Source organism: Peromyscus californicus, unplaced genomic scaffold (genome assembly GCF_007827085.1).
Source record: "Peromyscus californicus insignis strain IS unplaced genomic scaffold, ASM782708v3 Scaffold_22__1_contigs__length_63687245, whole genome shotgun sequence".
Lineage (NCBI taxonomy): Eukaryota > Metazoa > Chordata > Mammalia > Rodentia > Cricetidae > Peromyscus > Peromyscus californicus.
This window is the reverse complement of record NW_026294525.1, coordinates 14,479,731-14,502,224: the sequence shown is the minus strand read 5'-3', so window position 1 is coordinate 14,502,224 and position 22,494 is coordinate 14,479,731. Positions and strand designations below refer to the sequence as shown.

Here is a 22,494-nt window from a genome sequence, read left to right as displayed (position 1 = left end):
AGAGTGAAAGGTGACTGTCGGAGACAAAAACAAGGAGAGGGAGAGGAGGAATGAACAAGACCAGTTACCAGTTAACAACAGGAAACCGAGGCGTTTCATATCATCATACATGTGTCATAGATGTGTGAAGCAGAAAGGGTATTTAACTAGTCTACATAACATACCTTGCATTTCACTTAATTAGCCTGAAGTTAATCTGATTTCTCACATGTACAAACAATAGAGACACATTTTGGTGCAGATCATTCACAAGGCCTACTTCTATGGTGGTCAAAAGCACCATCATGTGAGATGGGATTTTACACACTTGTAAATGTGTTCTTACACACAGGACTTTATGTGTGTGTGTAGTTGGCCTTTCTTGGCAACAGGATTCTAAAAGTCATCTTTTGCTATCAGTACATAGAGTGGTTAGTAGCTAAACAAAGCAAAATTATAACCTAGAAAGTGCTATATTTAACAAGAATGTTTTAGAATAGAATATTCAACCTTCTGAGCATTTTCAAATTTGGAATTCAGAGAGTTTCTACTGTCAAAAGCCATTTTTCTCAAATATTTATTATCTCAGTTTCAATTGGTGTGAAAACAGGTCCATGCTTGCTAACTCTAATTCCATTCACATAGATTATCTTTGTGTTAGTGTGGGCATGTGTTCATGTTATGCACATGAGTGTATGAGTGTGCATGGCTTATACATGGGCATGCAGAGATCAGAATGGGACTCTCTCTCTCTCTCTCTCTCTCTCTCTGCCTGACTTTCTTGAGATAGGATATCTGACTGAACTAGGAGCTCACCATTTTGGTTAGGCTGCTGGCAACCATGTGTCTCCACTCCGCAGCGTCAGGGTTACAGGCACACAGCCATGCCCGGATATTTTTACACGAGTGCCAAGAATTCAAACTCCAGTTCTCCTGCTTGCAGAGCCAGTGTTCTTACACACGGAGCCATCATCTCCTCAGCCCTAATCCAGATCTTCAATAAGAACCTTGGAACTACAGTGTTTTAAATTAGATTTTGCATACACTTTCTTGCCTTGTATTTGAACGCTCCATACATACATGCACATGTTCATTCATGTCTTCATCCATGGAGACACTGTGTTTCTGAGTTACACATTCTGAGTGATTGCTTCTGTCGGTTGGGAGTGGTCACAGGCACTGAAGGGCAGGAGGGGTACTTTCTTTACCTCCTTGGAGGTTTTTCAAATGAACTTTTCCCAAAACTTGGTCCGTCCTTGGCTGTCTTCTCTCCCTAACCTGGCACTCCTTCCTGAACCCAGGCAATCTGCTTGGGTTAACTCTTCTGCCTGCAGTGGGAATGGCTCTCAGGCTTGCCAAAGAGGGTGATCCTCGGCCTCTGTGGTGGTGGTGACCACATCCTCCTTCCCCCCCTGGCCTCTTTCAAAACTCAATTAAACCTTAGATATGCCTGGGTTTGGGGTTTGTGTCCCCTGTTCTGTCTGCTGGACATGCCATCGATCCATCCTGTCCCCGGACATCAACTACAGACCATGGGATATTAATTGATAACGTTATCTGTTCCAAGGAGCTTCCTGACCTGAGAGAATGATGAGAACTCACTGCTTCCTGGATTGTACTCCCACCGGGTGGTGCACGTTTCATCTGTCCATCACTGAACATCCATCTTCCCCTCACCACGGGCTTCTCTACATGTACCCATTTTCCTTAGATAACGTCTCCATTGACTTGGGGTAAAGGCTTAACTTTTACCCCCAACTGTTTTCTTATTTGTTTGTATGTTTGATTATTTATTTTTATTCATTTGTTTAATTTCTTTGTTACAGGATCTTACTATGTATCCCTTGCTGGTCTCTAACTTGCTGTGTAGACCAGGGTGGCACTGAACTTGTGGGCATCCTCTTAAGTACTCACCTGATAAGTGTATGCCACTGTGCCTGGCTCACTCTGGACTCTTTCAGCCTGGCATTCCATTTCGAGTCAATCCCTCCCTTTCCCAAACCCATCAGACTTTTTTTTACTGAGTACACTCCATAGCTAGCCATGGTGCTAAGTACTTAGTACAAATGATCCTAGTCCTCCAAACAGCTCCTTAGAGCTGATTCAGAAAATTACAGTTTTTTTTTTTATTATTCTTTATGTATTTCCTATGAGGCTTCAGGACATCGACAAAAGTGATTTTTCCAAAAACATATAGAAAGTCAGGAGGTGAAAGATGCTGCAGAAGGTTCCTTGGCTTCAGAGCCTAAACTTTAAAAAAAAAGCTTCTCAAGCTCTGGTTACACTGGTTTTGTCAGCCCAACAGGGTGGCATGTATTTCCTAGTCTCTCACACTACTGCAATAAGTACATTTGCATATAGAAACACATACACACAAGGCCAAATTTTGCTCATAAGTGGAACTAAATTCCTTCCAATTATTTTCTTAAATGTTGATGTTCAGAAGTACTGATGTGTGGAGCAATAAAGTACCAACCAAACTCAGGAAGAAAACATTAAAAAAAAAAACAACCAGAATCATATCCACTAAGCCCTTATCATGAATCTGCCACTTGTGGACTGAAGAACCTGTGGACCAATGCAGAAGAGTCTCAGCCTGTTTGCTCACCTTAATTTTCAATAGCTTTTTCTGAGTAACTGATGAATCTCCAGATGTGTCAGACCACCGATGAAGCTCTTCTTTTGCGGAGTGGAGCCAATCTGTGAATTCCTGGACTGCATCTAAGTACATGAGGTGGTCTTTGACAATGTCCTCTGCCTTCCTCATTTTCTCCTAGTTAACAAAGAAAAAGCACACCAGCAGCCCGAGTTACTACCAACATGAAATCGGGTAAAATGGCAGGCTCGATAGAGGTCTCGATTTATCTCAGAAGACCTTGAATGTACTCTTGGATTCTCCATAAACTTAATGTCTCAAGAAGAAATCATTACAGAAGAGGCAGAGGCAGGTAGATCTCTGTGAGTATGAGGCCATCCTGATGTACATGTGGAGCTCTAGGGCCAGCCTTGGATACATAATGAGATTTTTGTCAGAAAGAAAGGAAGAAAAGAAAGAAAGAAAGAAAGAAAGAAAGGAAAAATAAATGAAAGAAAGAAAGAGGAAGAAAGAAAGAAGGAAGGATGGAAAGAAAGAAAAAAGAAACAGTAAATCTAACACTTTGGGAAAACAACCATTTTCCCACAAGTCTAGTATTTTGTAATGTGTAGCTCAGCATAAAGATCTATGCTTAATAAAAGCTAATAGTCCTCACAAGCTAATTCATCGTAATTATTATAGTAACTACTGTTACTTTTCTCGTTGCTTGAAATAGCATTTTCCACTGCATTAAATCCTATCACCATCACACTTGACACCAGGGGATGTGCAGGATTAGGGAGAGGCCAGGAACACACCCAAGGCACATACTCAGAGAGGGAAGGTTCAGAATCTAAACTTACATCTTTCTGACTCATAGATAAAAAATAAGGATAAACAAGCACTCATGTTGATAATAACAGTATTGATAACTCGGAGTTCTCAAAAGGCAAACCAAAGTAAAGAAAGACAACCACAAATTCCCATGCCTTAATTTCTATAACATTCATGAGTACATAAAAGTAAATCATGGAGGAAATTATATTGAGACATATATACATATATGGAATTCTTTTAAATTTTCCATAATTCACACACACACACACACACACACACACACACACACACACACACACACACACACATATGCCTAGAGTTTAAAGAATAGGAAAATACAGGTTGTGTTAATGGTTAAATAAACTCAATTCTTTTTCCACAGTTGGAATATGAGAGGTAAGGAAACTCAACAATGGTAGCCAGGTGGTGGCGGCGCACACCTTTAGTCCCAGCACTCGGGAGGCAGAGCCAGGTGGATCTCTATGAGTTAGAGTACAGCCTGGTCTACAGAGCGAGATCCAAGATAGGCACCAAAAACTACACAGAGAAACCCCGTCTTGAAAAACCAAAAAAAAATAAAAATAAAAATAAAAAAGCAGGGGAAACACAAATTAACAGCTGATGCTCAGTCTTGGAAGGAAAAGGAAAAGTCTGACAAGAATGCAGAGGAGGACAAAAATAAAAGGTGATGAACATTCCTAGGGCTGCAGAGAGAGCGGTGCATGGGAGTACTCGTGTGTACAGCTCTCTTTGGTTTAATTGGGAATTAATCTCTAGGTTAGCATACACAGCAACGGGCTTCGTCAGAGCACCTTCATACACATGCATTATGTATTACACACATATACATTACATGGTTCTTCCATTCCCCTTCCCCACAGCCCTCACAAGTGCCCCCTCCCCTAAGTCTAACTGTTTCCCTTTCCTCTCTCAGGCAGCCATCCTGTCTGGTTCCTGTTTGTGCTCTCTCTATTTTCTACCTTTCTGAAAAATGATCTTCATGGGATTCTCTGCCCAACAAACTTACACATAGTTGCAGACCAGCCAAATCCACTAACTCACTTCACGTTAAGCTTCTTACCTGTGCTTTGAAGCTTTTGTGTGGGTCTACAGTGCTCACCTTGGCCACGGTCATTATGTCCTGAAACTGTGTTTTCAGTTCCTCCTGGCCGGCTTCATCCAGGGACTCATCCTGAGTCTTCTTGTACAGCTCCCTGGACCTTGCTGCTAGTTGCTGCAATGCGCCCACATGATCCTCTGCCTCGGAGACGATGGACTGAAAGTGGTCCAGCAGGGCAAACTTCTCCTTCAGCCCCGGCTGCAGCTGGAGGGGATGCTCCACTTTCTGATCCACCGATTCCATCCACTGCTCCAACTGGCTTTTCTTCTCTAGATAGTCATTCCATTGGTCGATCACAGACTCCAGGGTGCTAGGATGAGTGCCATGCATGGTAAAACTGAGTTTCAACCTTGGTATCTCTACCAAAAACACAACTACAGGGCCAATGAATCTATTTAAAGTGCTTTGCTGAATACTGCTGTGCTGAAGTGTTTTTGAGTGCAGAAAGAAATGACTTTTTTGATCTGCCACAACCAGGGTACAGTTGCTTTAAACAAAATGAAAGAATGCTGGAATTTGAAGCAAGCTGTTGCATACACACACACACACACACACACACACACACACACACACACACACATACACACACCTCACACCACACACCTAGACAACTATATTACAAATGCTAATTGTCTCAATTGAATGTGTAATTCATATATTACCTTGTAGTTATAAAAACTCAACACTATACTGTTAATTAAATTCTGCTTAATATATACCAGTTCTTAAGTAATCTTGTGTTTAGTCTATACTACTAAAATCAGAGGGCAATTACTTGTTCACTAACATTTAAACTTAAGGTATTTTTCCTGGTAAATACTATAATTTAAGACTGTACACACATAAAGGCCAATTCTTTCATGTTATGTATGTGAATGAATGAAGACTCAATGTACTTATGAGAAAAATAGTCACAAATTTAACAGTCAACTTGCCAGATTTCTTAATAGAAAGATAAAATGCTGTCCAGGATGACATTAAGAAAAAGCTCCTATTATTGAGCTTTATAATAATCTCTCTTCTCCCCTTCCTCCCTCTCTCTTTTCTTTTCTCATTCTCTTTTTTTCATCCTTACTTGTCCCCCGCCCCCACACACATACATCACCACTCAAACTCCAGACCTGTAGCTTGCTAGGAAGTGACCTACTACCCAACACAGAGACCACTCCAAGCTCGTGCTCAGTGAACACCCTGGCCTCCCCTGCATAGTATCTCACAATTCTGGCGTCAGGACCACACAGTCAGTAAGCTTCCATCACTTGCTCAAACTCTTGATTCTGTTTCAGAATGTTCGTCATCGTATAGCTCCAGAGTTCTACCCTTCTGGAGAGTTTCTGAAGAGTCTCAATCAGTGTCATACTCCAGAAGCCTCCAGACCCACTGTCTCCTGTCCCAGCTGAGTGTCTTTTGACAATTGTTGGTAGTGCAGTCTGAGTCAGTTTTCTGGAATGTGTATGTCTCCCTAGCCTCTGATGTCCTAGGAGGCCAAAAGGATTTTTGCTTCGGCTCATTGCTTGCCACAATCACTGCACCAAGAAAACCACCCAGGTTGTAGCTGTCGGATTTAATTTCTTGCCGAACTAAGAGGCAGAGCTCGGGACCTGTTTCTTGAACATTTTATTCTAATACTTGAAAACAATTCTCCCACATCTCTATTCAGTTCCACAAAGCTGAGAGCTGGCCAATGCCAACCACTGGGAAGTTATTTATGCTCTAGCAGTTTACTGTAGAACGGGAGAGCCTCACGGGAACTGAGGCTTTTCTTTGCTGATCGCTAGGAGTTATGACAAACATGCAATGTCCCGTTTGCCTAGAAAGCTACTTTCTCTTAACATGCAAACCAAGATTCAAAGCAAAGACAACCCACGCTAATGTCAGATGCTCCAGCTGCTGCCTGCGTGGCAGGAGATGGCTGCGGCGGGTCTTCTGACCTGCAACGACCCTTCATCACCTGTCAACTGTTTGCTGCCGTCACTCTGGGAGCCCAGCTTTGGAGTTGTTGACTGTAGAGAGCTTTCAGAATATGGATTCTGGGGTGTGGCTTTGTTTAATTCTCAGTGGAAGTTATTTGCCCAGCAAGATGGCTGGATAGGTACAGATAATTTGAGAAAACACCCAGGGAAGGTGAAGGCTTCCATTCTGAACAAACAACCATGAAAATTTTCTCTACGCCTTTATCAGTGACCAATACAGGGCAGGCCTGCACTCTGGCCCCTCCTTTCCGTTCTTCTTTCTTTTCTTCTTTCCTGACAACTAAATTTTTTAAACAACACACAATAGTTGTGTATCTAATGGGGCCATGTAGATGAATTTCTAAATGATCTTATAAAATAAAAAAAAAACTTGGAGCCAAATATAGGGGTGAAAGCCTTAGAGAGATCAGGGAAATAGGGAAAGTCACCAGCCAACCTCACCTCACCAACTCTGCCCCTTCCAAAAGCGAGTTACTTCCTGTCTACCCACGCATTTATTGCCTTGCTGTTCTGCCCTCTCATTGGCTCTCTTAGCCCAGCTACCTCACTTCCTCTTCCTACACAGCTCTGTTATCTTCTGTCTGTCTGTACAGACCTCCAGGTCTCTATGGTTGGTACTGGGATTAAAGGCGTGTGTCACCACACTTGGTTCTGTTCCCTAGTGTGGCCTTGAACACCCAGAGACCCTGCCTGCTAAGGGATAGGAATAAGGGTGTGTACTACCATTGCCTAACTTCTTTGTTTACTTAAAATGGCTTGCTAGTTCTTCTGATCTCCAGGCAAACTTTATTTATTAAAGCACAAATAAAATATCACCACAATTCATCACAAATAAAAGATCACCACAAGGCCATACTGTATTTTGATACATAGATACATGTGTTTAAATCAAGCTAAACACATCTCTCTTGAAAAAGCTCTGTGTTCATTCTATGGTGAGACATTTTACATTTCCTCCTAGATTTTCAAAGTGTGTACTACATAATTGTGACCTTTTCTCATCTTGCTATATATGGAGCAGCGCTGCTGATTCTCTTTCTCTTATCTAACTTTGTTGGTACACAAGGAGCATCCTCTCCCATCCTACCTCCCCTAACATGGTAATTCCTGGTCTCTGGTAATCACCATTCTACTGTGAACCTCATTGGGTCACCTTTATAGATTCCATGTATGAGTTGGATCAGGCCATACTAGAACAGCTCTCTAGAATTCTGAATGGGTTAATGACTGGCAGCGTAAGAACATTTCCCACTTTGTAGAATTTCAGCTCTCCACGCCTTAATCACTAAATGCCTGGATATCTGTATCATTGTGACGTTCAGAAACATGCCATACATCTCTGACATCACCAGCTAGGTGTGATGATGACTCCGGGGTGAGGAACAGATGAACATGTTAAGCTCAGTTGTCAACACTACAATTAGCAGGCCACAATGCCCTGCACATGCCTTTAAATAGCTAAGAGCTATTAAGGAATCACATTTTCTTGGCTTAAAAAGAGATATTTCCCTAAGTTTGTGCAAGAGTCCATGAGAGACACTGGGGTGGGGATGTGAAGGCTGTAGGACTGGGTTGGGGGGTGAAGGACAAAAATTTTGAAAAGAAAACACACTAACACACCAGCACTAATCTTTGCCCTATGGGGACTATAACACAGGCAAAGACAGGCATGCCTGTGCATAGGAAAAATAACATGCTTGGTAACTCCACCAAAGGCTGTCTTGGTGCTGTCACATGGCTTGATGAAACCGCTGGGTTTTATTTGGGCAAATAAGCACTAAGAGAAGGTTTCGTACCTTTGCGCATGGATGGCAGCACTCATGACATCAGCCCATGTCGTTTTAAGTGTCTCCAGCTGAGCCTGAATTGCCTGCTGACCCTCCTTGTTGCTGCTTCTTAAGGCCTGGTCCCCTTTGCCAATGGCCATGTTCAACTTCACTTCTCCTTCACCTTTCATGAGTAGAATGTCCTAGGGAAGGAGAAGGAGATGTTGTTAGTGGGACTATGAAAACCTGCTCTGCTAAACCATGACTGTTTCCTAGAACTAAGGAGCCGAGGTCTGGAGTGGTAGCTCAGTTTGCAAGCAGATCTGAGTTTAATCCCCAGAACCTGCATAAAAAGCTGGGAGTGGTGGCAGGTGTATGCACTCTTAGCTCCGGGGAGGCAGAGACAGGCAGATCCAGGGATCCCTAGCTAGCCAGCCTATCCTGCTACAGGAGCTTCAGGCTAATGAGAGACTCTAAGAAGACAAGGTGGATGGTGTCTGAGGGATGATAGGGCCACAAGCATGTACACACTTATGCATACACCTTCTGCTTCCCCGCCAAGATAATTAAAGTAGGAATACCTCATTGTAAAATGCAAACAATACATTTACATAAATTCTATGCTAGAATAATAGAAGCTAGACACCAGGAAGTATGAGGTCCAATGATCAACTTAAATTCTTGGAAAACTTTGGGCCACCGGCCAATGTATTACAATTTTGTTGATGGATGAGAGAAAATAAACTCAGGCAATGAAGACACATCTGTCAAGAACGTAGCCTCGCTTCCCTTCGATGTCGGGCTGATTCCCCCTGTTCTAGGCCATGTTGACTGGAGGTCTGCCTTGTGTTTGCAAAGAAACCTTGTCATTCCATTCACAGACCTCTGCTCTGCAATTACAACTCACACACTGGTCTCTGACCTCTCGGAACGTGGGCATTACCTACTATTTCTATATTTCCAGCAATTCTCAGAGTACTTGTAACAGAGTGGGTATTTGGTAAACTTTGGTGGTTAATTACTGAGTGAACCAAACAAACAAATAAAACTAAAGCTGTTGAAACAAACAAACAAAAATGTTCCTTTTCCCAAAAGGAAAATAAACACTTTCTCTGAGTATTTTATCTATTTTCCCCACCTCCCACATTTTCATTTGATACTTCCCAGACAACGGAGACCAATTCCAGCCTCTGTGCATCCGGTCAGAGCAATGGGCAGCAGTTGTGGGCTGCACATACCTGAATCTGTGACAGCCGTCCCTCCAATGTCTCCTTGTTCCCGACGGTGCTCTCTGCACAAGCCAACCTGTCTTGCACATCCTTTACCCGGGACCACATGCTTTGCGTGGCTTCCTCCAGAGCCTCGTGTTCCTGAAGGGCCAGCTGACAGCTGCGCAGCCTCTCCTTGGTTACTCTGAGGAGCTTCTGGTAGCTGGTAAGGAGCTGGGTACTCCGGCGGCCTCCCTTCCCCGCACCGTGGCTTTCCTTGCTGAGAAGCTGGCCTCTCTGGGAGAGCTTGTCAAGGGACTCTCTGGACAAACAGAATTTCTTTTTTTAGTCCCAGGATTCTGGATCCAGGGGAGTGAAAAATGACTGTTGACATTGGATCAGGAACCAGACGAGAGCCAGTGGCTGATATGACTTTAACAGTAAGAGGCTGGGGACCAGGCTGGCTGCTTGACTTCTTAATGTAGTCAATATGAGTCAGGGGATATGAGTCCATTTCTGCCATGTCTCCCTCTAAATCCCACAGGCAGAGTCTATGTCTCCCTAGGAATTCAGTCCAGAAAGTGGGCTCATCTCATCTCTAGCATCTCTCCATTCCTGTTTGATATCCTAACCATGAAAAGCCCCCATGCTCTGCTGTGGATGTTACAGTTCGCATGTGAGATGTTCCCCCATTGGATCACGGATTTAGACACTTGGTTCCCAGAAGCTGGTAATGGTTGGGAAGTTTGTGGACGTTTTGGGAGGTGGATTCTTGCTGGAGGAAATGGGTCACTGAGGGTGAGCCTTGATGTTTTATAGCCTAGCTCCACTTCCCATTCATTCTGTGCATCCTGACTGCTGATGCAACATGACCAGGTGGCTGGCCTCCTGCTCTGTCTGCTATGCCTTTCACACCACAATGAACTATATCTCTTCTAACATTAAGGCAGAATCAAGCCTGCCTTTTTCAGGCAGCTTCAGTCAGGTATTTTGTCTCAGCAACAAGAGAAGTAATTAATAAAGTTGACCTCTCTCCTTCATGACAATTCTGCTTGCCTGTTACTTTCTGAGTTGCTTCTTCCCTACTCAACATAGGCATCCCATCCCTATATCCATGACAACCGGGGGCAGGTAAGTGATGCAAGCAGGACTCCTGTGCCTCTATACTATGCCTTACTCCCTAACCTTATATACCTGACTCTATCCAGAGGCCATCCCTGTCTAGAAGCCAGAGTGACTGCACCCATCTCCATCTTCAGGACCCGACACAATGCTAGGCAGAGACAAAGGTGTGCGTGTGTGTGTGTGTGTGTGTGTGTGTGTGTGTGTGTGTGTGTGTGTGTGTGCTGCTTTCAAATTTCATGGTAGGAGCCAATGGGCTTCCTTGGTGTATACCTTGAGCACTGTGGCCTTCACAGCTTGGAGCTATGTTAATTGGATCCAGAGGAAAGAACTCAAACCCTTGCATAGCTTGGTTGTAATGTTCTGAGTTCTTAGTGCAACTTGGCCAGCTGTTTTTTTTTTCCTTTTTGTGTTGTTATTTCCTTCTTTTAATTATAAAGTAACAGTTCATAATCATGTAAATGTATGGTTTATAAAGCAATACTGTGGCTTATGAGCATAATGTGGAGTAATTGAAGCTGGTTAATATATCCATCACTTCACATACTTTACATATTTTCCATGGTGGAAACATTTGAAATTATTTTCTTAGGGATTTTTAAAAATACGACTTTCTATTTTCAGCTGCATTCACATGCATTCAATAAACTACAACTGAAACAGAGCAAAACAACAACCCCCTATATTCCTTGTAAGTGGGATTTTGTACCTTTTGGCTATTATCTCTTCATTTCCCCCTTAGTTCAAAGCGTCTATAAACACCAGTCAAGGCAGCCTGAACTTATCACAAGCATATTTATTAGGGAAAGCCTTGGTGATTGGCAGGAACAGGATGTCTTAATCAGAACTGTTGGGTAGCTGGAGAGGGAGCTCAGTTGGCAGAAGTGCCCATTATATATGTACAAGGACCTGAGGTTAGATTCCCCAAAATCCATGTAAAACTCTGAACATGCTGACACACACTTGTAATCCCAGTGCCAAGGAGGCCGAGACAGATGGGTCCCTAGAGCTATCTGGCCAGTTAGCTTAGAAGAGATCTTGTCTCAAAAACTAAAGGGGAGAATAACTCCTATATATACCTGTTGCTGACCTCTGGCCTTTACATGCTTAAGTGCAGACATGCATAAATTACACACACACACTAGAAAAAGAACATGATGTATACCATCTATAACTGGGGCTGTTTCTGAATGACTCCTATGTAAACAGCATCTTTTGAGCCACTCTGAGATAGCTACCCAACATGACTTACCCTCTGTAAGACACTGAGACGTTTATAATCGATCTGCTTTAGTAAGCAGGAAGGTGAGTTACATGATATAGTATACCTGTCATGAGTTACGTAATAACTAATATAAAACATTTCATTGCTATTACAAAATGGTTTGCTCAATGGATGCTAAGCATTCCTGAACCTCAGGTCTTTATGCGTTTTCACAGGGTATGTCCCTCTAATATTGGAAGGACTGGCGTTTTATGATAGGAAGTACCCAGATGGTTGGGAGGAACAAGCAGCATACAAGGAAACAGTAGGGTTGGCTCAGTGTGGTGGTGTACACTCATAATCCCAGCATTTGGCATATTGGGGTACAAAAATGGTTAGTTGGAGGCCAACATGGTCTACATAGTGAGACACCAAAAAAACAAAGACGTAGGTGACATAGCATGAGGATGTAAGCGAGGAGCCCTTTGCTGCTACAGGAAATGCCAGTTGGTAAGGAAAGACCCCAAGTCAAACACACTAGAGGTCACTTAGCATCTGGTCCTAGAATACCAGAGAGTGAGACTTCAATAATTATGTGTCCCTCAATGTTGCAATTATTAGAAAAAACACACTTAGAATTCTAGTGCTGGGAGGTAGATGCAGGCACATGATGTCTCTAGGTCTTACTCTCCAGCCAGCCTAGTTTACTTGAAGAGTTGCTGATCAGTGAGAGACCTCCCAAAAGAATAAGGGGAACCATGTCTGAGGAAGACCAGCTGATGTTATCTTCTGGCTTCCATGTGCACACATACCCATGCACGCTTGGGTACTAATAATGGGTGCTTGGTAATGAGAGGTACAAAAAGTCAATGAATTTGGTGTTGGGCTACTTCCTCCTGTGCAGTTTTAGAAGAATGACGTCAGGAGAAATAGTGAGAAATGTAAACAGCAGCTTGTGAAGGAGTGGAGTCAAGAACAGAAGTCATTTACAATGTCTGGAAGAAAGGCAGGTGTGGGTTTGATTATATAATAGTGTGTCTATGCAAGAATCAAGATTTGGGAAGCAAAATACAGTTTAATTTTCAGGAAGTTAGTGAAATGATGGTATCATTCTCTTAATTCTGTCAACATTTTCTATTCTTTCCAGACAATGGGAATGTAAAGGTGGTAAGAAATGAAGTCCCTGAAAGGTGCCCAGAGGAGGAACCAAATCATGCCAAGGGCATGTCTCAATAGTTATTAAACTGGAGTACCATCCAGTACCATGCCCGTCAGTACTTTATCCTTGGGTTCCACATCTGCAGATCCAACCAGCAATGTACTGAATATATATTTTAAATAATTGTGTCTGTATTGAATGCACACAGACTTTTCTCTTTCTCACTACTTGTTGAACAAGAGCACAACAGCTACTTCTGTAACATTTACTTACAGCAATTACTATATTGTAAGTAATCGAGAACTGATCCAAAGTGTGGGAGGGTACAAGCAGGTTAGATGAAGCAATACCCCATTTCATGGAATTGGGTGCTCACAGATCTTGGTCTGCACTGGGGTCCTGGACACAGCGCCACAGATACTACAGAATGATTTTAATCACGATACATGCTCTGCTGTACATTTGTTTACATGGCTGTCCTTCAAATCAAGGAGCACCGGCATGTTTGACCATAAACAGGACTCAGTGGAAATAGAGAAGGAGCATGGTCGAATTAGACAGTTTTAACTCAGGCTATGATGTGACTGACTTGTTTGATTCAACAGAGTGGGTTCTGCCATTTTCTGCTTTGTAGACAAGTATTGTTCTCCAGGGGGGTCACTAAAGAGTCCACGTTCTGGATCAAGCTGCACTTCCTGATGGGAAGCCTTTTATCTTACACTAGAGAGGCAGAAAGGGAAAGTACTGGGGGTGGAGCAAGAATATAAGGAGCCAAACACTGCAGACACAGCAGAGGTGTCAGAGGATAAGGGGACTCTACCCGGGAGAGGAGCCAGGGCAGAAATGAAGAGCTACTGTAGGGAGACGGACCAAGGGAGGATGAGACCTAGTGGTCACAGCTCTCGAGACACTATCAATATTGTAAGGGTAGGGCTGGAAGCTACAACATGTGAGGAAATGAATGGAGTTGGGGTTCCCAGCTGTCTTTTTCTCAGTGTGGTTCTGTAGTTTTCCTTTGTCAACTTCTTCTGGCAATAATCAGCACAAGCTAATACCAGGAAGGGAAGGGAAGTTTTCTCAATAAAATCCCTAAGAGCTAAAACTGAAGTTAGAGAGAGAAGGGAGTCAACGGAGAGAAAACAAGGATACAGACATGCTACTTACTCCTGCCCATGCTTTCTGTAGAATACCACATGGCCATATGCAGCCTGGTCATTGCGATATTCAGGGACAGAAGAAACCACCCCCACCAAACCAGTCAGATCAACCAAGAATCAAGCCAGTAGCTAACGAACCAGCCTAAACCGTGTTGGCAAATCAATAACCGACTCCAGTTCTGCACCACACCTGGCAGCCAGGAGTTCTTCCAGGAACATCTCGACTTTATGGACTTCGTTTTTCTTCTCGGGCATATGCTGTTTACTCTCCCCCAAGTTTTCTGTGTTTAACCTTTCCTCCATCTCATGGATCCACAAGCTCAGTTTTCTTTGCTGGTCCTCAAAGCTAAAGAAAAGAGGAGCATCTTAGAAAAATCCCAACGTGTCTATGACTGTTTCAATGGCCAAGGTTACAATCTCTTCTTGTGGCAATTAAGGCTGCATGAATTTTAATTTTCAGTTAATAAAGAAAATTCAACAAGAAGCTTGCTTAAATGATCAGACTGTCACAAGGAAGATGATCATGCACACACACACACACACACACACACACGCGCGCGCGCGCGCGCGCGCGTGTGTGTGTGTGTGTGTGTGTGTGTGTGTGTGTGTGTGTAACTCATTGGATTCTTGATCCATGAAATCCAATAGTCATTTTCTACGAAGATTCTCCCAGCAGACATGAATACAAGGGGGAAAAACTGGTTCTAACACCCTGAGTTAGCCAAATTGACTGACATGGTTTGTAGCCAGGCCATTTGTAATTACCAGTGGATATAAATCCTTGGCTTTTTCTCCTACATAGGAAACAAAGCCAACTGTCAGAATCAGTCATCAATTATTTTATTAGAATTAACCTGTGATGAAGGCAGGCCAATGTTCATTATAATTTAAACTCAGAGTTCGAGTACTATTGTGTCTTCACGTGAATTGTTCCCATGAAGCCTTTGAAAAACTCCTTCTGGGTGCAGTGAAACCCACGTCTACTGTAAGAACCTACCTCCCCAGCTCCGAAGCGCAGTCCTGAAGAGCCTGCTTGTCTTTAAGGCACTGTTTTAGAAAAGCCTGGAACTCCTCGTTGGCTTTTGTGATCTGCTCCTGGATGCTGCTCACCATTTGCTTGGGCAGATGTGCATACAGAGTTTGTCCTTCCTGAGTCACTGCATCCAGCTTGCTCTGCCCTTCGCTGACTGAATCAAGGACACCCTGGAGGTCAAGGTAATATTGATATCTGCTATTATACACGGGGTTCCTCAGTACAAGGCTGAGCTGAGGCAATGCAGTAAGGGTGAAATGAAGCCTACTGGGAAAAGGTCTAATGGGGCTAGGTTGAGAAGGATGCACGCAGTTGACAAAATTGAGACTCCTCATTGACAGGACAGCAATTGGAGCTGAGGAGAAACTGAAAACGGTAAGCTGGAAAAGAGGAGTTTCTCATCAGCGTCCCATTCTCAGTGTTTTCCTATTCTTACTGCTCCGGTCTCCCAGCTCCAGCTCCCTTCTCCTCAAGGGGTTGCTGTAACAGCCCTCTAACAGGAGATGGCCACTCTGCCCCTTCTCTGGTCTACTCTACACACAGTCCAGTCCTCAGGATGGAGCCTTCCTTTCCTTACATGTCCTCAGAAAATCTATGCCTGGGCTTCCACAGGGCAAGGGAAACCCAGAACTTAACGCTGGTCATATCTCCCTTGAACTCCAGAATGTTCCTTCAATTATCGCCTGGACATTCCTGTGTGGAATTCCACAATGTGGAGGACAGTTCTACTCTGAACTTACCATGCCTCTTGCAAAACCAGCCCTGAACATGAAACACTAACCTGACTTCTGACACAGTGGGCCATTGACAGTATTTTATCACACAATGGAGCATACAATTCTCATGTTCCTTAATAGAGTTTTTTTCTTTTGGATAGCTGTCTCATGGAGTGTAGGCTGGCCTTAAACTTGGAGCCTCTTGTGCCAGCATCCTGAGTGCCAGGACTACAGACTTGCGCCATCATACACGGCTAACTAATTTTTAAAAATAAACATTGGTGTTGCATGAATTCTAAATGGTCTTATAATAAAAACCCAGAGTCAGATATTGGGGTAAATGCTGAAATACCAGAGAGACAAAGGAAAAAGCCACAACCACTTCTCACCTCGCCAACTCCATGAATCCTCAGACTGAATGCCTCTGAGTCCTCAGTGGAAAGGGTCTCTAGAGTTCCTGTCTCCTCCTGCCTTACATGTCTTTCTCCGCCCAGCCGCTTCACTTCCTATCTCAACCTGCCTAGTGCTGGGATTAAAGGTGTGTGTGCTAATTGGACTCCCAGAGATCCACCCGGGGCCTAGTCATGGATCTCTGCATCCAGATCCCTCAGTAGTTGGATGAGGTTTCTAGCACAACAATTAGGGTGTTTGGCCATCCCATCACCAGAGTAGGTCAGTTCGGGCTGTATCTCGACCACTGCCAGCAGTCTGTTGTGTGGGTATCTTTGTGGATTTCTGTGGGCCTCTCTAGCACTTTGGCTGAGGGGTCCCCACTGGATCAGGCCCTCTGAATGGATGAGACAGTTGATTGGCTTGATCTGTTTGGGAGGCATCCAGGCAGTGGGACCAGATCTTGTGCTCATTGCATGAGTTGGCTGTTTGAAACCTGGGGCCTATGCAGGATTGTTTGGCTCGGCCTGGGAGGAGGTGACTAGACCTACCTGGACTGAGTCTACCAGGTTGACCTCAGTCTGTGGGGAAGGCTTTGCCCTGGAGGAGATGGGAATGGGGGGCGGGTTTGGGGGGAAGGTGAGGGGGACGGGAGGGGGGAGAACAAGGGAATCCGTGGCTGATATGTAGAACTGAATTGTATTGCAAAATAAATTAATAATAATAATAATAAAAAGAAATGTTAAAAAAAAAAAAAAAAGGTGTGTGTGCTTCCCAAATACTGGAGTTAAAGATGTGTGCCACCACTGCCTGGCTCTGTTTCTCTTCTAGACTGGATCAACCTCATGTAGCCCGGTGTGGCCTTGAATTCACAGAGATCCAGATGGATCTCTGCCTCCCAAGTGCTAGGATTAAAGGTGTGTGCCACCACTGCCTGACCTCTATGGCTAACTGTGTGGCTGGCTCTGTCCTCTGATCTTCAGGCAAGTTTTATTTCTTAGATTACAAATATCACCACACATTGGAGCTGGGCATGGTGGCACATGCCTTTAATCCCAGCACCCTGGAGGCAGAGGCAGTTGGATCTCTATGAGTTTGAGGCCAGTCTGGTCTATACATTGCCTTCCAGGATAGCCAGGGTTGTTACGCAGAGAAACCTTGTCTCAAAAAACAAATAACCCAAACCACAAAAAAACATAAAATGAAGCAAAACAAAACAAAAACCAAACCAAACCAATCAAACAAAACCCCAAATCCATTGGTTTGACAATACTTAGCATTATGCTCTATTCAGAAAAGCCGCTATGAAACCTTCGCCAAAACCTTTTTTGAACCCATTCTTCTGAAAGTTAATCTTGACTTCTGCTTTACAATAGCCACCTTCCTGAATGCATATATTTTTCTTAGTCAATAAAACCCAAATAACCTGTAATAGCCATTACTCTGGTTTGAATACATTCCCACATATAGGCCACAAGTTGAAGAAAAGGACACAAGGTATTTTTTTTCCTTTTAAAAATAGACAATAAACAACTCCCAAAGTTCCCCAATAGTGCTAGAAAATATTAATAATTTCACTGCTATAAAAGTTTAAATAAAGTTTCATTTTGAATGACTTTTAAACAATGGCCAGTGGGTTAAAAAACAAGATCTAAATAGTTTCTAGCTTGATTTTGTTTTTTTTCTGTGATTTTCCTTGTTGCCTAACATCTTCTGACTCAACAACTCAACTCCATAATGGGAAAAAAGATGAAACAAAATAAGAAGATTCAGGCAAGGAAAGAGTGGGAAACAGTCTGGGTCTGAACCAAGGCAGTGAGTGCATCTGGGAAGGAAGAGCATCAGCATCACAGCATCCACATCAGCACCACAGCATCCATATCAGCATCAAAGCATCCATATCAGCAGCATCCACAGCAGCATCCATATCGGCAGCATTCATATCCGCATCATGGCATCCATATGAGCATCACAGCATCCATATGAGCATCACGACATCCATATCAGCATCACAACATCCATACCAGCACCATGGCGTCCACACCAGCACCACGGCATCCATACCAGCATCACAGCATCTATACCTGCAGATCCTGAAGCCTGGCTTCTAGAACTTGGCTGTCACCAGTTAGATCAGAAGAGTCTCTGGCTGCTGCTTTTGCTCCCAAAAACCATTCTTGGAATTCCTGCATAGAATCTTTTGAAAAATAAGGAAAAGAAGAGATAAATCCAAAATGTTGAGTGAGCTCCTAGGACTGTCACAATACACTATTTCTGTGTTCCAGCCCATCTCATCCTGCTTTTTAAAAACACTTCAAAAAGCAAATAATTAGACAGAAAATATTATAATGTAATCTACAGCTATGAATATTTACAGTAGGATGGAAAAGTTACCTCAAAGACTGAAAATTAGTAAAATACTTGGAATTGATTTTACATTGTGTTCCTTTACTTTGGGAAAGAGTTTATAAGAATTCAGGAGAAACATGCTCAGGAGTGTTAAAGACATGTACATGCATGTTCATGTGTGTGCACATGTATGTGCTTGCATATGCATGTGTGTGCCTGTGTGTGGAGGTCAGAAGTCTACATCAATTGTCTTCCTCTGTTTCTATCCATCTTTATTTTCTGAGCTAGAGTCTCTCACTGACCTGGAGTTCATACATTCAGCCAGACTGGCTAGTTAGTGCACTCCAGGTGTCTACCCATCTCTGCCTCCCCGGCACTAGGAATACAGACATGGGCCACCAGAGCCAGTTTTTTGTGTACATGTAGGGAGAGGATTCACACTCAGCTCATCATGCTTGAACAGCAAGTTAATTACCCATAAGGCCTTTTACCAGCCCTGAAAGGAAGGTTTTCTTTATGGCCTGGGCAGGAACCACTTCCTTGTTTTGCTATGTTGACTTAGAAAGCCACTATGTACCCACATCAGAGTGGAAAACAGCTTCTCAGAAGCAGACTTGGGGAGTGGGAATTTTCTGGATCATACGACTGTCATTGCTACGGCCTCTTCCAACATCCATGTTTATAGAAATGATTCACGCTAGCATGAAAAAGTGTCCTTAGCTATTTTGGGGAGCAGTTGCTGACCACATGAATGGAGGGAGTTCTTCACATGCATAAGCTCTTATGTAGAAGATTCAGGTAAAGTTCAGAATAATCAAGATGGGTAGACTCCTGTTCTCTCAAGGAGAAAGGGGAAACATTCTCTGAGAGGTTAGAGCCTGTGGAACAGAACTTTTGTTACCCAAATCTCAGAGCACGAACGAATTTAAAACACTATTCCAACTGGAAGGTTTGCTCAAACTTTGGCTGGCAGCTTCTGGCCAGCATTTGGTCCAGACAACCTCTCCTAAGCAGTGATTCAGACTAAAGCCCTTCAACTCACTGCTGAAGTGTTTTTCCAGAGAATCTTGCATGCTGGCCTGCGTTTGGGAGCACAGCTGGCTCGTGGCTTCATGTTTCTTTATTAGCCCAGTCATTGCCTGGCCCAGGCTCTCCAACTCCACTGAGTGGTACTTCCGGCACAGGCTGTTGAGATTTTCTTGGGTGGAGCTGATGTTGTTTTGTTGACTCTGAAGTTCTTTTTGTATGTCCTACGTGATGAAAGCACACTATTAATATGCTACGAAGGACGCTCATCCCATTCAAGAGAAATACTGTCATTATTTCACTCTGGTATTTGGTTTTTCAAATCTGAAATTGACAATGTAGAAATCTCCTCAGTTGTGTATACCTATGGGTGGGATTCAAGAGCATCTTTTATATATGGCAAGGAGCTGCACTACTCATGAAATCTTATCAATGTGCTCACCTAAACAAAGATGTACAGTGACAATACCAATTGACATCTCAACATAAATGGAGGGAACCTCATAAGGCCTCACCACTAGACAAAGAGCTACAGGGAGTCAATGACTGCTAAGGTAGAGAGAATCAGTCTTCTCTAGGGATAGGTTCCCTGATAGGTTATCTAGTCCCATAGTAGGCCATAAACATACGGACATATGATCAATACTAAATGGACTCAGTAGGTTACAAACACACACACATACACACACACACACACACACACACACACACACGCACACACACACACACACCAATAATAATAATTTAAGAAGAGGTAATGAATTTGAGAGGAAGTGGGAGGACAGAGAAGGAGTAGGAACGGGGAAAGGGTTGGGATAGGAATGATGTAAATATAATACTCAAGCAAAAATCTCAAGAAAATAATAAATATTAAAAAATTAAAAAGAATTTATGTAATAGATATATTTATATATTACAGACCTGTATGGATTCTATCCTTTTTAGTGTGTGTGTGTGTGTGTGCGCGCGCGTGCACATTTATGTGTGTACAAGTATGCATGCACATGTAAGTGGGGCTTAGAGGACAGCCACCAAGAGCTTTCCATCTTGATTTTTGAGACAGGGTCTCTCATTGAACTGGAGCTCACCTTGGTTTTTTTTTTTTTTGTTGTTGTTGTTGTTTGTTTGTTTGTTTTTGTTTTTTTTTTTTTTTTTGAGATAGATACGTTCTCTCATTGGACTGGAGGTCACCTTGTTTATTTGAGACAGGGTCTCTCATTGGACTGGAGGTCACCTTGTTTATTTGAGGCAGGGTCTCTTGTTGGAATGGGGCTCTCTGACGCAGCTAGGCTGGTTGAGTCCCAGGGATTTACCTGTCTCCACCCCCTGCACTAAGATTACAAGTTTGAGTCAAACACACAGGGTTTTTTTGTTGGTGTTGTTGTTGTTTGTTTTTGTTTCTGAAGTCAGTTTAGGTCCTCAGCCTTGTCCAGAAAGCAGGCTAGCAATTGAGCTATCTTTCAGTCCTGTATTGATTCATTAATAAAAATATATCAGTCCTCCTTGGTAGCAAACAGCTCCTGGAAAGTGGTTAGAATCTGGGTGCTAGTCTAGGATCTCAAGAAAATTTAGCAGGTTGTCATAGCATCTCAGCTATGATCTTGAGTTCAGGGTCTATTTCAGGAACCATTGCAGCTCACGTAGTTCAGTGGGTCACTGGATGGCTTTGTATAGGGATTATACACACACACACACACACACACACACACACACACACCAGCAGTTGATTTAAAGCTCTATGTTCTTATCTATCACACAGTATAAAACTATGCTAAGGAAGAACAGTGGCCAGGGCTGGAGAGATGGTTCAGTGGTTAGTGTTCATGCTGCTCTCTCAGGGGACCCAATTTCTTTCCCAACACCCAGGTTGGGTGGCTTACAGCCACCTGTAACTCCTGCTTCAAGCCCCCTTCAATACTCTCTGAGCACCTAGATTCACATGTGAACACACGCACACACCCTCACACACAGGAAGAGAAAAAGATCTTCAAAAGAACAACGTTGAGAAGTCAATACAATATGTATGCTTTACAAACCGCTGAGCAGGATTGTCATCTGTTAACATGAAGAGAGGACACTGGGTGATTTCCTTACTTAAAAAAAAAAAAACCCACAGTGCCCTACAGATGAAAGTGTTCAAATTAAACACAAAGATAAGGAAGTGATGAAAAACCGTTTGAGGCTCAGGCTTAAACGTTGATGCAAAGTCCAACAGGCTCCCCATAAGCTTCCCCCTTTCACCAAAAGGAAGATACATACGTGCATGGCCATAGCCAGCAGGCAGGGCCCACAGCAATGCACACCGTCTACTTTTTAACCATCTTTCACTGCCTGACGCTTGCATTTAGCTCTTCTCAGGCCACTTACCCTGCTGTGTCCAATGTTATGAATTAGTTAGTCTGGCTGTTAATACTTTAAATCTGGGTAGTTGGAAGCAGACACTCTGTGTTTATCATAGCTAGAAAACAGGAGAATGAATATACACTTCAAGGAGAAACATGAAAAGCTGAGTTCGACTTACCTTGACTTTCTTCAACCCTTCACATGTCCCAGTTTGGGCACATCTGGTCAATGATTCTTCCACATTGGTCAGCCACGTTGTTATGTCCTTGACGAATCTCTCCACCTGGGTACTTTGAGCAGTGAAATCCTTCAGGGTCCCCTTCGCTTCCTCGGTGATTTCTTTGGCGTGCTCCAGCTTCTGCCGTAAGTCGGCTTCTATAAACTACATATAAAGCGAGAGTTCGTGAAAATCTGGGAGGACTAAAAGCACACTCACCCGCTAGGAATTCTGTTTACGTGTAACTCCATCAAGAACACATTAGACTCACCATGGAAGCCACTCCAAGACTAATAGCTTTTCCCAGGATGGAAAACCAG

At 43.2% G+C, this 22,494-nt stretch overlaps 1 protein-coding gene across 17 annotated transcripts in view; it reads right to left on the bottom strand.

Moving 5' to 3' along the window:
* Syne1 (spectrin repeat containing nuclear envelope protein 1) overlaps positions 1-22,494 on the bottom strand; it is a 477,641-nt gene that overhangs the window by 243,003 nt on the left and 212,144 nt on the right. For all 17 annotated transcript variants that reach the window (XM_052750933.1, XM_052750946.1, XM_052750935.1 and 14 more), the window contains 9 exons: positions 22,136-22,339; positions 19,631-19,838; positions 18,324-18,436; positions 15,098-15,303; positions 14,291-14,446; positions 9,489-9,780; positions 8,281-8,453; positions 4,512-4,821; positions 2,588-2,752 (listed from right to left, as the gene is read on the bottom strand). In XM_052750933.1, the coding sequence (XP_052606893.1) occupies positions 2,588-2,752; positions 4,512-4,821; positions 8,281-8,453; positions 9,489-9,780; positions 14,291-14,446; positions 15,098-15,303; positions 18,324-18,436; positions 19,631-19,838; positions 22,136-22,339 (1,827 nt within the window). The remainder of the gene's footprint in view (positions 1-2,587; positions 2,753-4,511; positions 4,822-8,280; positions 8,454-9,488; positions 9,781-14,290; positions 14,447-15,097; positions 15,304-18,323; positions 18,437-19,630; positions 19,839-22,135; positions 22,340-22,494) is intronic.